A 15,350-nucleotide genomic window follows, 5' to 3' on the forward strand; every position below is an offset into this window, starting at 1 on the left:
CTTTCTTGCGTCAGTACTAAATTAAATTTATTCGTCCTTGAGGTCATTTTCTCAGTTCCAGTTTGTCCGTTAACTTCCTTGACAAAAACACTACATCAGCGCCGTCAGTAATTAGCATCATCCGATAAGTCCGATATTATCTGAATGTCAGACAAACCGCCGCATGGATTGGCGCTGTAGCCCCCCCCGACATATTTGTGTGATATTCTGACTGGAAACTCAAATTCTGCTCAGGTTAGATTTTTATTTAAATTTATTTATTTATTTTTTAATAACTATAAAAGCAGTCATATTTCTGCCAAAGCCCCGCCCACTGTAAATGGCATGCATTGCAATATTTGCAGAGGACTAAATGAATGGTAAATGGATTGCATTTATATAGCGCTTTTCCATCTGCATCAGACGCTCAAAGTGCTTTACAATGCCTCACATTAATCCCGATGTCAGGGTGCTGCCACATACAGGGCGCTCACTACACACCGGGAGCAACTAGGGGATTAAGGACCTTGCCCAAGGGTTTGAACAGAGGATCCTCTGGTCTCAAGCCCAACACTTTAACCACTAGACCATCACCTTCTCAGCTCCCCAGGACTGGAGCCTATCCCAGCACACACTGTGTGTGAGGTGGCATTAGGCCTTCAACTAATTATTTTCATTCATCCTTTAGGGCCTTTTCACACATAACACGATTTAAGTCGACTAGCGTACGAAGGAGGAATTTCACGCTAATTGTTAAAAATCAGAGCTGCCTCCAACGCCTCATACACCTGTTGCAACAACTATTTGGACCAGTGGCTGAAAGAGTGTGTCCTGTGAGAGCCCATTCGATCCCTCTCACGGCAGGTGTCGGCCAAATTCCAGGTGACACACATGAACATTGAACACCGCTCACTTGGCACTTAGAAAATGTGTGGCCATTCGTGCTGTTAGCATGAAAACAGTCAGCAGACGATCACTTTCGAGCTGGCGGTGAAATTTGTCAAAGTGCTCCCATGACTGAGGAGTTACCATGTGGCGTGCCAAAGTGTTGGCTCCCCCCACAACGCGTGTGCCTGTGTTTTGTGCACTCCCACCCCGCTCTCCCTCAACACATGGCATAAGTGTGGTTCTATATGACAAGCCAACAGTGCAACAAATACGCCACTTTCAGTCACGTATCAACAGAAATACACTGTTTAGTCAGTTATCATGGCACTTTTTTCTCTTTAAAAAAAAAAATGTTTATCTCCGTGTTGATTTTAACCATTTCACGCTCCTGTTATGAGACAGTGATTGTAGGGCAGTGGTAAAGTTTCTGTCTGGTAATCAGAGCTTTTGTAAATTGCAGGTTCAAATTCTGTGGGTGGCATGTATTTTTTTTTTTTCCCACAGCAGTTGCTCGCACTGTGTTCCCGCTGCGACAGTCATGCACAAAACTGTGGTGTGTACAAAACCGTCACAGCGCAACTGTTCACGCCTGGCCGTCGGCTCCATGTATTCGTGGTTCAGTCATACGAGCTGTTCTGCCATGAGTCGCCTCGAGTTGTACTTATTCGTAATATGTGTGAAGGGGCCCTTACGCCGGTTAAAGTAAATCGAGGCCTCAGTGGGCTGATGCATGCTGAAATACAAATATTCAAGTAAATATACATCTGTCTGTAAGGGTGAATTTGATGCTGTATGACTTAATTATGAAGTCCAATTTCAAATATTTTGCTGATCAGTATTTGTTTTGGCTTGGTTGGTGAGACACACACACGCACAAAAAGGTGTCTTTCAGGCCGTGTTTCCTCGACCTCTGAGCAAACTACTCCAGCATCTATCTAATAATCTAACTAATATTCGCACCAAATTTGAATGAAATCTGTCCAGCCATTTTTGAGTTATCTTGTCCTCAGACATACAGGTGCCGGGGAGGAATCAGTTCTCTTCTGTCTGCTCTTGTTTTTGCTCGGAGTCACCACAGCGGATTCGACATGCATCAGAATGTTGATTTGGTGTATTGTTTACACCGGGTGGCCTTCCTGACACAACTCCAGATGTACAGGGAGATTCAGTACGGGGTGTTTTCAAGAATTTAACAACAGGATGAGATCCACTTTAGTTTACAGTGTGGGTCTCGTGAATATTTGCAAAATAAACCTGTAAAATAAATCTATAGGTGGGTAGTCAAAGTGGGCATATCTTTACCAAGATGCAACTGGTCTCCCTGGATGCTAGTTCATTCCTGTAATCAGAAAATGGTGTGCTCCCTCTCTGAACACAAATGAACCCTGAAAACAAGATCAAATCCAAATTTAAAAAGCCACAATGAGACAAATTTTGGTCTGTTTTTGGTTGGGGGTTTTTTCTGCCTTTGATAAATGATAAAGTGATAAACTAGTGACTTTTTTTTTTTTCCCCCACCCCGTTGTTTAACAGCTTCAGCTGTAAGTCAGAGTGCGTCTTCAATTCCAAGCCAGAGATATATGACCGTATACACCACAGAACCAACCCCAGGCTGGATTCAAACCCACAACTTTCTGTTACGAGACACGTTGCCTTGCTGCCTCAAATGCAATAAAGTATTTGCTTCTACATATTTCAGGCTCAGTGGAACTGCGTCATCACGTGTTGTGTTTTGCAGGAAAACTTGGCGGAGGTGGAAATAATCGCTAACATGTTAAATCCCAATACTTTATCTGAGCAGAATTTCATTTTCTGGCAGAAACGCTGATCACCGTTTCTATTTCTGCCTTGACACGAAGAACCACTTTAGGACTCTTCGATTTTTTTTTTTTTTAATTTGCTAAGTTGTTGCTGGACTTGTTCCCCACCCCAGAAGGACCCGTTCAGAATAATCTCAAGTTGTTTCATATTCAGTCTGGCATGTTGGTGTGAAAGTGACTCGACAGCTGTCAGCGTACAAACAAACTCCTCAGAGTTGCACTTTAAGATTTTGGTCCAAATAAAGTCAACTGGATGAGGTCATGTCTGCAGTCGTGCTCTGGGTTTGTAAATATTTATTAGAGGAGTAAATTGAGGCACAACGCTAATTTGGAAACCAGCTCGTTGTTACGCTGCAGGTTACTAAATGTGTGGGGTTTTTTTGTGTGTGGGTTTTTTTTAGGAGAACTTTGACATTTTTTTACAACACAGGCTCTATTTTTAGAGGTTTTTGTGGATAATAATGCTACAATTCCATTGACATTTTATTAATTTAGAATGTGAACACTGCAGCGGGCTAACCGGCTAATCTATTTTATTGGATGGGGCAATCAGAACTCTTCAAGTTCATCACTTCTTGTTGCCACTAAACAGGCGAAAACGTTGCTATAAGTGTCGTGTAGCATGTAGGGGATCCCTGTAGAGGTAACTGCACACTTAACGTGAGCCACTTAGCATTTTGGCTGTAAAACCCAGCCTACGTTGAAAAACAGAGTTGTCCTTTTAAACTTTTTTTTCTGCCAGCCGGTTCCTTTTGGAGAAGACGAAGCTTCCAGCATCAGCTTGGATTTACACAGCTGCTACTCTTTATCAGTGTTAACTCGCTTCAGAGAACTCGTTGCACCGTCGACCTTTTGTTCTTGCAGCAGGTCTTCGACTCGCTGCTGTTTAGGATTCTAATAAAGCTGAATACTGAGGGATAATCATGTTTTAACAAACCAGGAAAGTCCAAAGGTCTTCCACCATACAGCAATGTGCATTTACTTTGTGTATGTGTGAGAGCGGCTCCAGGTTGTAACACTACAAAAGAACAGCAGCGAGTCGTCTGTGAACATATTTTGCTGTTACCGTTTTCTTGAGTTACATTTGAAGGGAACTGACTTTTAGGTTCTTATTGATTGCTGAAGTTTAGTTTCTTTTGAACAGAAAAAAGTAATAAATTAAATGCTTTGGGGTTATTTTTTCAAACCTAAAGGTCAATTTTGTTGAAATTCTTATTTAATAATCTGGCAGATTTATGACCAAAGTCTTGTTTGTGTCAATGAACATTATCACCTTTTCTTTTTTTGGGGGGGGGACAAAATAGGAGTGTTTGCCTTTTCAGTGATTCACTAATTAAATAAACCATAACTGAGAACAGTTTTGGCTTTAAACTGATGCTGTTTTCAAAAATATTTAATAACTACAACTCTTGGTGAAATTCTGATGTACCTGCATTAACTCTAAATGTCCAACAGATGGAGATGTTGCTCCATTTGAAGAACCTTGAGTGCAGGCTTCTGTGGGATACAATGATGAATGTGTTGCTTATAGTAGTAGAGAATAGTGTAAATGGAGTTTTGCTCATGAGCAAAGTGGAACTTAATTTCTAACAAGATTATAAAAAGAGCTTCTGATTGAATTTTTTTTTTTCCAAATATTTTGGGTGTTAGTGCAGTTTTCCAGTCAATTATCATTTTAAAAATGTTTTTTTTATTTGTCCAGCAGCTTCACTTTATTATTAGTATTAACAATGATCACAAAACATTTTTCAGTTTTATCCATTCAATCGGAAATGTACAAAGTTTTTTTTTAACATTTATTTGATCTGGGGTGCGTTGGCGGTTTTCCACAGATGTCTGAGGTGTTCAGGTGCGGGAGTGCAGTGCGAGTCTCTGGACTGTCTCTGACAGGTGACCCATATCGGGCTGCTGAGCCTGATGTTTGATGAATTCCAGAGTCCGAACCTGAAGCAGAGACAGAAGAGGATGCTAACGCTGCAAAACACCTAAAATCATCGTACTGGGTGAAGCTGCGTGATCAATGCAGGTTTTTTCTTGAGACGAGGACTTGAACTCACAGAGACACGTGTGTTGCAGAATCCGTGTTTGTGGCTCAGGTTCCAAAGGTTGACGGCGAGCTGGTTCAGCTTGTTGTTCCTTAGATCGCTGTGCGCCAGCAGGACGCCGAACAGCGAGAAGGCCAGAGCACCTTGGCGGCGTGCACTCTGCTGCAAACAGGCGGAGGAAAAACCCAAAACGTGAGATCTGAGGATACAAGGCATCAAAACAGATGTCGGAATACTGCGATGTGTTTGGGGATCAACGGCCTTGCTCAAGGGCACCTTAGTGATGATAATCAAGTTGCCTGCCCTCATCTTTCCTGCCTAGGTGGTGGATCAAACCTAAGACCACCTGGTCAAAAGACTGTCTCTCCACCCATTCTGTCATCACTTCCCCTGTTTTGAGTTCGATTCTCATGTCCACGCAAATGCAGCATTGATTAAAAAATAAATAGGCAATTAAAACTAAATCACCACAAACACGCCGTCCTCAGAGTCTTGTCATTATTTTACAAGAACCCAACTCTAATCTCACGTCAACCTCACCTCTTCCCGGCCGAGGGTCTTCAGGTGGTCCAGGATCTGCCCAATCAGAGTCTCACACAGCTTGTTAGTCTCTGACAGAAACTTGGGGTCTCCACCGTAAAGTGTCTCATTAGAGTCCACTGACATCAGAAGAAAGAGGATGAGACAAATGGTTTCTTTTGAGGAACAGGGTGGTCAGGAAACACCGCAACTAAAAACTGGGTGGTAACGACCAATGTTCAGAAAGCTGATCACGGGTTTGTATATGGGCGTTTACTTTTTGGAATGGTGTAGATGTAGGTTTCCTGGCTCATAGCAGCCAGCAGAGGCAGCGCGCTGATGTAGACCTTCACTTTGGCGTCACTGTTGTCCTCCCAGGTGTAATCCTGGACCATGTTGAGCAGACCGCGGACGAGGTAGAGCACGCCGTGCTCCGGATGGTCCTAAAAACACAGAGATGTGCTTGTAAAAGTGTTCAGTCAATCCTTCAGCCTGAGCCACAGCTTGTCATTCTGTAAAAAAAATAATTACAGTATTTTGCAGTGTGAGATCTCAGTTTTAACTGATTTCTTTGACGATCTTGTAGTTCCACAAAACTCCAAAATGATGCTCCTCATCTAACCCCAACTCCATAACGAGCTATTTAAAGACTAGCAAAATATTTCACTCGTCTCTCCATGCTGACAGGAGGAACGGGGAAAAAATAATTAGACTGTTACCGGGACAACCAGCAGCGCAGCCAAGAAGGTGTTGATGAAGTCTAGGAGGAAGCTCTCAGAGGAACGGAGTTTTCCCTCCACGCTGATAGAGCGAGGAACCTCTGGAAGAATACTAACTGCTGCTGTAAGAAAGGCGTCGGCTGCAGGGAGAGAGAGAAAGGAGAAGAAAAGAGTTAGGAAGAAGGGGATGGAGTGAAGAGGAAAGTATGAGTGTGAGGAAGGAAAAGAGTGGAAAAAGGGGGAAAGGGTCAGAGGAAGTAACAAGAAAAAAAGAATGATAGGATGATAGGGAATTAGGGATGGAAAGAGTTAGGAAGGACTTTCCTTCTCTTGAAGAGAAGAAAGAAAGTGAAGGAGAGGTGAGACTGTGGGAGGGCAGGAATAAAGGAACCAGAGAGGAAACAAGGAAGCTAGGAAAGGAGATTAGAAGAAAGGAAGTAAAGAAAGAAGAGAGTAAAGAGTTGGATTAGAGAGGGAGGGATGTAAAGGAAGGAAGGGGAAAAGGAGGGAGGCAACAAGGAACCAATTGGAGGAAGGAACAACGAAACAAGGCAATGAAGTCAGAAAAGGGGAAAAGGAGTTAGGAAGGAATTGATAAAGATTAAAGCTGATAAAAGAAAGAGGGAGAAATAAGTGGAAAATGGAGGAAATTCTTTAAAAAGAAGCCATGAGAAGAAAACATGGGAGGAAGAAAGTGGTAATGAATGAGTGAAAATCAAGGAAGGAAGGAAATGCCAAAGTAGGAAAGTGATGAGGAAAGGACAGGAAATGAACAGATGGGTGGAAAAAAGAAGCTGCTCACCCTGTGAGAGACACTGATTGGCCAACGCGACCTGACTGGACAGCAGGTAAAGATGGAGACGACTGAAGATGCTGCTGAGCGACGGGATGGTGATGAAGCTGTACGCAGCACACGCCTGGGAGACAATTCAGACGCCATCAGGACGACAGCCGTGGAAACGCCAATGACTGACTGACGGACTTTCAGACCCGGCAGGCGTTAGCAGACTCACCCTGACGAACGCCGCCGTTTTACGCGAGTGATTACCCCTCATCACTCTCCTGGTTTCCATGGCGAGCTGGTTCACCGTCTGCAAACGTCACATCCAAATCAAAGGGCTAATGTTTTACTGAAAAGCACAAAACCGGCGGTGCGGTAAGACCTTTAATCTGATGAGCATTTACTGTGAAGTATTTCCTGAATAATAATAATAACTATGTACCTAAAACCAATGTTCCGACCTGACTGGCTGAACTCATTCCACATGGCTCGAGGTAACTTGTGATAGGATGAGACAATCATGATTGGAGGAAAGCATGCTAGCAAACTAATTTACAAAAATGTGATGTTTGTCGAAACTTGTTGCACCCACAAGCTAGTTGCTGCAAAGGTAGTTGCTATGATAAAATTTTTGTAAATATGTGAATGTAAATACAGATGACGAAATGGTCAACAAAGCTAAACATTGTGCAAAACATCTAAATTAAGCAAAACAGTAGCTTCCATGGAGGCATCATCTGGATTTAAAGGAGCCCGAACACCCGGAGGTCAAAATCCCTCTTATTACTACTACTACTACTTAGTTAAGGCAAAGGTGGCGTTATACTGACGTGAATGAGCTGCACCAGCACTGGTTCCAGGTTACAGAACGTGGCTCTGGCCTCCACACAGAAACTCAACTGCTGCTCGAAGTCACGACCAAAAGAAACCTGAAAACAACAGACAGACCCCTGTGGCATCAGTTAGTGCCATAAATTCAAGTGAAGCTTCAATCAGATTGCACCAGTATCTCACCAAAGTGCAACAGAACAAATAAAATAAAGCTTGATGTTCTGTAGTTATCGATGACGTTGTTGCGACCAGGTTCAAAGCAGGATGAAAACATGAAGAATCAACTGTCAGATTTGGGCATCAGCACAAATCAGTGTTTATAAGACAGAAGTGAAGTGAAATCGCTCTCTGTCTCACCGTGCGGATGAAGCCGTTGATCAGCAGAGCCAAAGATCTCTTCTCGTCCTCCAGAGTCAGAGCACTGCCAGAGCGGTCAACGTACGGAACACAACACAAAAGACACAAAAAAGAACAAAAAAACTGAATTCCAACAGAATGTACTCAAAAATATGAACGCAATACTTTTGCTTTTTTTTTTTTTTTTTTAATGTGTTAAATAAGGACTGTTCCCATGAAGTGACTCAGCATCCATTAATCAAAAGTAAACAATGAGACTCGTACTTAACAGAGTCGTGCATGGTCTTGCAAATGTGCAGCACGGCGTTGAGGATAACCGGGTCTCTGGTCGGCTCCAGCTGGTGCCTGAGAGGGACAGAATGGGAATCAAACAGGTGAACAGGGAGGCTTTTTTCCCCCTGCCTTTTCTTTAGGTTTGACCCCCTTTTTTTTTTTTTTTTTTTTTTTTAACCCCAAATGTTTTTTTTTTTTTTATTTAGACAACAAAGAAAGATACACTTTTCTGAGAGGGACCACAATAAAAAATGGAAAATAAAATTATTTTTATTATTACTGTTGTAATTATTAAAAAAAAAAAAAGCTCAAGTAAAACCAACATTTTTTTGTAAATACAACCTTTTGGATCTGGAACAGCAGGGTTTAAAATTCATTTTTTAACCTTCTTGCACTGGTGCTAGTAACAAGATTACTTGCACCAAAAAAAAAAAGTTACTTACACAACCAAAAGTCAGTCTTATATCAACCTTAAAACTCCTCCTCTGATGTGTCAGACTCTTCCTCTGGGGAGAATTTGAGGGGAGAGCAGCAGCAGCAGACAGTTTTTTTTTTCACGTGCGCATGCGAACAAATCGTCCATGAAGATTATTTTTTTTTACTAACTACACATATGTATAATAAAACAAATGGTGACTGGTTTATAACACAATTATGACAGAGTTTGAGGGGAGAGAGAGTGAGGAACTACAGAGCCCTGGAAGTGTCATCACAAAATGCTTTGCATGTGTTGAGAATGTGCACACGTTTTATTATATTGTGCGCTCGTTTTATTATATTGTGCACGTTTTATGATACTGCGCATGCTTTAAGCATCGTTTGAGTGAAACAAGGGCACGATCTACTTAAACGTGGCCACAATTTGTAAAACGTGCACTCAATATTGTCTTGACACATAAATGTTGGCTATTATAGCCAACAAAGCAGCAGACAGTGTAACACATTTCTCCATTAGAAATGGATCTGGTCAGAGTGTATCATCATGGTTTGGGCGCACAAGGAAAACCTGGTCTTGTTAGGAGAGACGGCATCCATCCCACTTTAGATGGAGCAGTTCTCATTTCTAGAAATCTGGCCAATTTTCTTGGATCCTCCAAACTGTGACTGTCCAGCGTTGGGACCAGGAGGCAGAGCTGTGGTCTTATACACCTCTCTGCAGCTTCTCTCCCCCTGCCATCCCCTCATTACCCCATCCCCGTAGAGACGGTGCCTGCTCCCAGACCACCAATAACCAGCAAAAATCTATTTAAGCATAAAAATTCAAAAAGAAAAAATAATATAGCACCTTCAATTGCACCACAGACTAAAACAGTTAAATGTGGTCTATTAAACATTAGGTCTCTCTCTTCTAAGTCCCTGTTGGTAAATGATATAATAATTGATCAACGTATTGATTTATTCTGCCTAACAGAAACCTGGTTACAGCAGGATGAATATGTTAGTTTAAATGAGTCAACACCCCCGAGTCACACTAACTGTCAGAATGCTCGTAGCACGGGCCGTGGCGGAGGATTAGCAGCAATCTTCCATTCCAGCTTATTAATTAATCAAAAACCTAGACAGAGCTTTAATTCATTTGAAAGCTTGTCTCTTAGTCTTGTCCATCCAAATTGGAAGTCCCAAAAAACAGTTTTATTTGTTATTATCTATCGTCCACCTGGTCGTTACTGTGAGTTTCTCTGTGAATTTTCAGACCTTTTGTCTGACTTAGTGCTTAGCTCAGATAAGATAATTATAGTGGGCGATTTTAATATCCACACAGATGCTGAGAATGACAGCCTCAACACTGCATTTAATCTATTATTAGACTCTATCGGCTTTGCTCAAAAAGTAAATGAGTCCACCCACCACTTTAATCATATCTTAGATCTTGTTCTGACTTATGGTATGGAAATAGAAGATTTAACAGTATTCCCTGAAAACTCCCTTCTGTCTGATCATTTTTTAATAACATTTACATTTACCCTGATGGACTACCCTGCAGTGGGGAATAAGTTTCATTACACTAGAAGTCTTTCAGAAAGCGCTGTAACTAGGTTTAAGGATATGATTCCTTCGTTATGTTCTCTAATGTCATATACCAACACAGAGCAGAGTAGCTACCTAAACTCTGTAAGGGAGTTAGAGTATCTCGTCAATAGTTTTACATCCTCTTTGAAGACAACTTTGGATGCTGTAGCTCCTCTGAAAAAGAGAGCTTTAAATCAGAAGTGTCTGACTTCGTGGTATAACTCACAAACTCGTAGCTTAAAGCAGATAACCCGTAAGTTGGAGAGGAAATGGCGTCTCACTAACTTAGAAGATCTTCACTTAGCCTGGAAAAAGAGTTTGTTGCTCTATAAAAAAGCCCTCCGTAAAGCTAGGACATCTTTCTACTCATCACTAATTGAAGAAAATAAGAATAACCTCAGGTTTCTTTTCAGCACTGTAGCTAGGCTGACAGAGTCAGAGCTCTATTGAGCTGAGTATTCCATTAACTTTAACTAGTAATGACTTCATGACTTTCTTTGCTAACAAAATTTTGACTATTAGAAAAAAAATTACTCATAACCATCCCAAAGATGTATCGTTATCTTTGGCTGCTTTCAGTGATGCCGGTATTTGGTTAGACTCTTTCTCTCCGGTTGTTCTGTCTGAGTTATTTTCATTGGTTGCTTCGTCCAAACCATCGGCATGTTTATTGGACCCCATTCCTGCCAGGCTGCTCAAGGAAGTCCTACCATTATTTAATGCTTCAATCTTAAATATGATCAATCTATCTTTGTTAGTTGGTTATGTACCACAGGCCTTTAAGGTGGCAGTAATTAAACCATTACTTAAAAAGCCATCACTTGACCCAGCTATCTTAGCTAATTATAGGCCAATTTCCAACCTTCCTTTTCTCTCAAAGATTCTTGAGAGGGTAGTTGTAAAACAGTTAACTGATCACCTGCAGAGGAATGGTCTATTTGAAGAGTTTCAGTCAGGTTTTAGAATTCATCATAGTACAGAAACAGCATTAGTGAAGGTTACAAATGATCTTCTTATGGCTTCGGACAGTGGACTTATCTCTGTGCTTGTTCTGTTGGACCTCAGTGCTGCTTTTGATACTGTTGACCATAAAATTTTATTACAGAGATTAGAGCATGTCATAGGTATTAAAGGCACTGCGCTGCGGTGGTTTGAATCATATTTGTCTAATAGATTACAGTTTGTTCATGTAAATGGGGAATCTTCTTCACAGACTAAAGTTAATTATGGAGTTCCACAAGGTTCTGTGCTAGGACCAATTTTATTCACTTTATACATGCTTCCCTTAGGCAGTATTATTAGACGGTATTGCTTAAATTTTCATTGTTACGCAGATGATACCCAGCTTTATCTATCCATGAAGCCAGAGGATACACACCAATTAGCTAAACTGCAGGATTGTCTTACAGACATAAAGACATGGATGACCTCTAATTTCCTGCTTTTAAACTCAGATAAAACTGAAGTTATTGTACTTGGCCCCACAAATCTTAGAAGCATGGTGTCTAACCAGATCGTTACTCTGGATGGCATTTCCCTGATCTCTAGTAATACTGTGAGAAATCTTGGAGTCATTTTTGATCAGGATATGTCATTCAAAGCGCATATTAAACAAATATGTAGGACTGCCTTTTTGCATTTACGCAATATCTCTAAAATCAGAAAGGTCTTGTCTCAGAGTGATGCTGAAAAACTAATTCATGCATTTATTTCCTCTAGGCTGGACTATTGTAATTCATTATTATCAGGTTGTCCTAAAAGTTCCCTAAAAAGCCTTCAGTTGGTTCAGAATGCTGCAGCTAGAGTACTGACGGGGACTAGCAGGAGAGAGCATATCTCACCCGTGTTGGCCTCTCTTCATTGGCTTCCTGTTAATTCTAGAATAGAATTTAAAATTCTTCTTCTTACTTATAAGGTTTTGAATAATCAGGTCCCATCTTATCTTAGGGACCTCGTAGTACCATATTACCCCATTAGAGCGCTTCGCTCTCAGACTGCGGGCTTACTTGTAGTTCCTAGGGTTTGTAAGAGTAGAATGGGAGGCAGAGCCTTCAGCTTTCAGGCTCCTCTCCTGTGGAACCAGCTCCCAATTCAGATCAGGGAGACAGATACCCTCTCTACTTTTAAGATTAGGCTTAAAACTTTCCTTTTCGCTAAGGCTTATAGTTAGGGCTGGATCGGGTGACCCTGAACCATCCCTTAGTTATGCTGCTTTAGACGTAGATTGTGGGGGGGTTCCCATGATGCACTGTTTCTTTCTCTTTTTGCTCCGTATGCATCACTCTGCATTTAATCATTAGTGATCGATCTCTGCCCCCCTTCACGGCATGTCTTTTTCCTGGTTTTTTCCCTCAGCCCCAACCAGTCTCAGCAGAAGACTGCCCCTCCCTGAGCCTGGTTCTGCTGGAGGTTTCTTCCTGTTAAAGGGAGTTTTTCCTTCCCACTGTTGCCAAGTGCTTGCTCATAGGGGGTCGTTTTGACCGTTGGGGTTTTTCATAATTATTGTATGGCCTTGCCTTACAATATGGAGCGCCTTGGGGCAACTGTTTGTTGTGATTTGGCGCTATATAAGAAAAAAGTTGATTGATTGATTGAAGGACAGAAAGAGAACTCCAGCAGCACATTAAAATGGATGCTGAGGGGGCGAAGCGTCCCCCCGTCGTGAGGATGACAGTTTAGGTCATGTTATGGAGTTCATTTTGAACGAAAGGAAAACGTGCGCACGTTTTATTAATTTGTGGGCTCAATTAAAGGAAAACGTTCACACAACTTGTCATGGCTAGAAAAAAAAAAAAAAATCACTTTAAGTGACCTCTCCCGGGTTCTGTAAAGGAACTGCAGCGGCAGCCAGTTTTTTTTTTGTCTGTTTTTTTTTCCACATGTGCGCACAAACTAATCGACTGTGAAGATAATTTTATTAACTACACAGATGTATAATAAAACAAATGGTGACTGGTTTATAACACAATAATGACAGAGTTTGAGGGCAGAGAGAGAGAGAGAGAGAGGAACCACAGCCAGTTTTTTTTTCTTTGTTTACATGTGCGCGCGCGAACACAACAAATAGAGCACAGCATTTCGCTCCGTGTGTAAGAGTCATAAAACGCAGGGAAGACCAAGACAACACACTGGAAATTGTTTTTTTCCTTATTTATTCCTTTATTGGTTCATTCTACTGGTGCTTATAGTTGATAAAACTTGGATAAAGTTACTTGCACCAGTGCAAGTGCAGTATAAAATTACATGCACCGCTCGAATAATACGTGCACAAACTAGCACATACACATACTATTTCGGCCCGTGAACAGAATTATAAAATATATATACTCAACAAAAATATAAACGCAACACTTTTGGTTTTGCTCCCATTTTGTATGAGATGAACTCAAAGATCTAAAACTTTTTCCACATACACAATATCACCATTTCCCTCAAATATTGTTCACAAACCAGTCGAAATCTGTGATAGTGAGCACTTCTCCTTTGCTAAGATAATCCATCCCACCTCACAGGTGTGCCATACCAAGATGCTGATTAGACACCATGATTAGTGCACAGGTGTGCCTTAGACTGCCCACAATAAAAGGCCACTCTGAAAGGTGCAGTTTTGTTTTATTGGAGGGGGGGATACCAGTCAGTATCTGGTGTGACCACCATTTGCCTCATGCAGTGCAACACATCTCCTTCGCATCATCCGTGAAGAGAACACCTCTCCAACGTGCCAAACGCCAGCGAATGTGAGCATTTGCCCACTCAAGTCGGTTACGACGACGAACTGGAGTCAGGTCAAGACCTCGATGAGGACGACGAGCATGCAGATGAGCTTCCCAGAGACGGTTTCTGACAGTTTTGCAGAAATTCTTTGGTTATGCAAACCGATTGTTCCAGCAGCTGTCCGAGTGGCTGGTCTCAGACAATCTTGGAGGTGAACATGCTGGATGTGGAGGTCCTGGGCTGGTGTGGTTACATGTGGTCTGCGGTTGTGAGGCTGGTTGGATGTACTGCCAAATTCTCTGAAACGACTTTGGAGACGGCTTATGGTAGAGACATGAACATTCAATACACGAGCAACAGCTCTGGTTGACATTCCTGCTGTCAGCATGCCAATTGCACGCTCTCTCAAATCTTGCGACATCTGTGGCATTGTGCTGTGTGATAAAACTGCACCTTTCAGAGTGGCCTTTTATTGTGGGCAGTCTAAGGCACACCTGTGCACTAATCATGGTGTCTAATCAGCATCTTGGTATGGCACACCTGTGAGGTGGGATGGATTATCTCAGCAAAGGAGAAGTGCTCACTATTACAGATTTAGACTGGTTTGTGAACAATATTTGAGAGAAATGGTGATATTGTGTATATGGAAAAAGTTTTAGATCTTTGAGTTCATCTCATACAAAATGGGAGCAAAACCAAAAGTGTTGCGTTTATATTTTTGTTGAGTGTATATATATATATATATATATATATATATATGTGTAGAGAGAGAGAGAGAGAGAGGAAAATAAGTATTTGAACACCCTGCGATTTTGCAAGTTCTCCCACTTAGAAATCATGGAGGGGTCTGAAATTTTCATCTTTTCATCATTTCAGTGCATGTCCACTGGGAGAGACATAATCTAAAAAAAAAAAAAATCTGTAAATCACAATGTATGATTTTTAATAATTTATTTGTATGTTACTGCTGCAAATAAGTATTTGAACCCCTACCAACCAGCAAGAATTCTGGCTCTCACAGACCTGTTAATTTTTCTTTAAGAAGCCCTCTTATTCTGCACTCTTTACCTGTATTAATTGCACCTGTTTGAACTTGTTACCTGTATAAAAGACACCTGTTCACACACTCAATCAATCACACTCCAACCTGTCCACCATAGCAAAGACCAAAGAGCTGTCTAAGGACATCAGGGACAAAACTGTAGTCCTGCACAAGGCTGGGATGGACTACAGGACAACAGGCAAGCAGCTTGGTAGAAGACAACAACTGTTATGATTATTTATTAGAAAGTGGAAGAAACACAAGATGACTGTCAATCTCCCTCAGTCTGGGATTCCATGCAAGATCTCACTTTGTGGGGTAAGGATGATTCTGAGAAAGCTCAGAACTACACAGGAGAACCTGGTCAATGAC

General features: G+C 41.5%; 1 protein-coding gene and 1 long non-coding RNA gene across 3 annotated transcripts in view; both read right to left on the reverse strand.

The window, feature by feature from the left end:
• Positions 1 to 270: 270 nt before the first annotated feature.
• On the reverse strand, positions 271 to 858 carry LOC117530455. Its single transcript, XR_004566367.1, has 2 exons — positions 593 to 858; positions 271 to 348 (listed from the first exon to the last, which is right to left on the reverse strand). It is a non-coding gene; the product is annotated as an uncharacterized LOC117530455 (long non-coding RNA).
• Positions 859 to 4,468: 3,610 nt separating this feature from the next.
• The window catches only part of vps35l (VPS35 endosomal protein sorting factor like), a 29,139-nt gene continuing 18,257 nt past the window's right edge, over positions 4,469 to 15,350 (reverse strand). The window contains exons 21-30 of one of the 2 annotated variants that reach the window (XM_034193337.1): positions 8,204 to 8,284; positions 7,940 to 8,003; positions 7,582 to 7,680; positions 6,984 to 7,061; positions 6,773 to 6,887; positions 5,971 to 6,110; positions 5,529 to 5,694; positions 5,273 to 5,391; positions 4,745 to 4,891; positions 4,469 to 4,631 (exon numbers count right to left, since the gene is read on the reverse strand). In XM_034193337.1, coding sequence (XP_034049228.1) covers positions 4,533 to 4,631; positions 4,745 to 4,891; positions 5,273 to 5,391; positions 5,529 to 5,694; positions 5,971 to 6,110; positions 6,773 to 6,887; positions 6,984 to 7,061; positions 7,582 to 7,680; positions 7,940 to 8,003; positions 8,204 to 8,284 — 1,108 coding nt within the window. In that variant the 3' untranslated portion in view covers positions 4,469 to 4,532. Of the gene's footprint in view, positions 4,632 to 4,744; positions 4,895 to 5,272; positions 5,392 to 5,528; positions 5,695 to 5,970; positions 6,111 to 6,772; positions 6,888 to 6,983; positions 7,062 to 7,581; positions 7,681 to 7,939; positions 8,004 to 8,203; positions 8,285 to 15,350 lie in introns of both variants that reach the window. The other variant, XM_034193336.1, reaches the window with a different exon arrangement.

The sequence above is a fragment of the Thalassophryne amazonica genome, chromosome 18 (genome assembly GCF_902500255.1).
Source record: "Thalassophryne amazonica chromosome 18, fThaAma1.1, whole genome shotgun sequence".
Lineage (NCBI taxonomy): Eukaryota > Metazoa > Chordata > Actinopteri > Batrachoidiformes > Batrachoididae > Thalassophryne > Thalassophryne amazonica.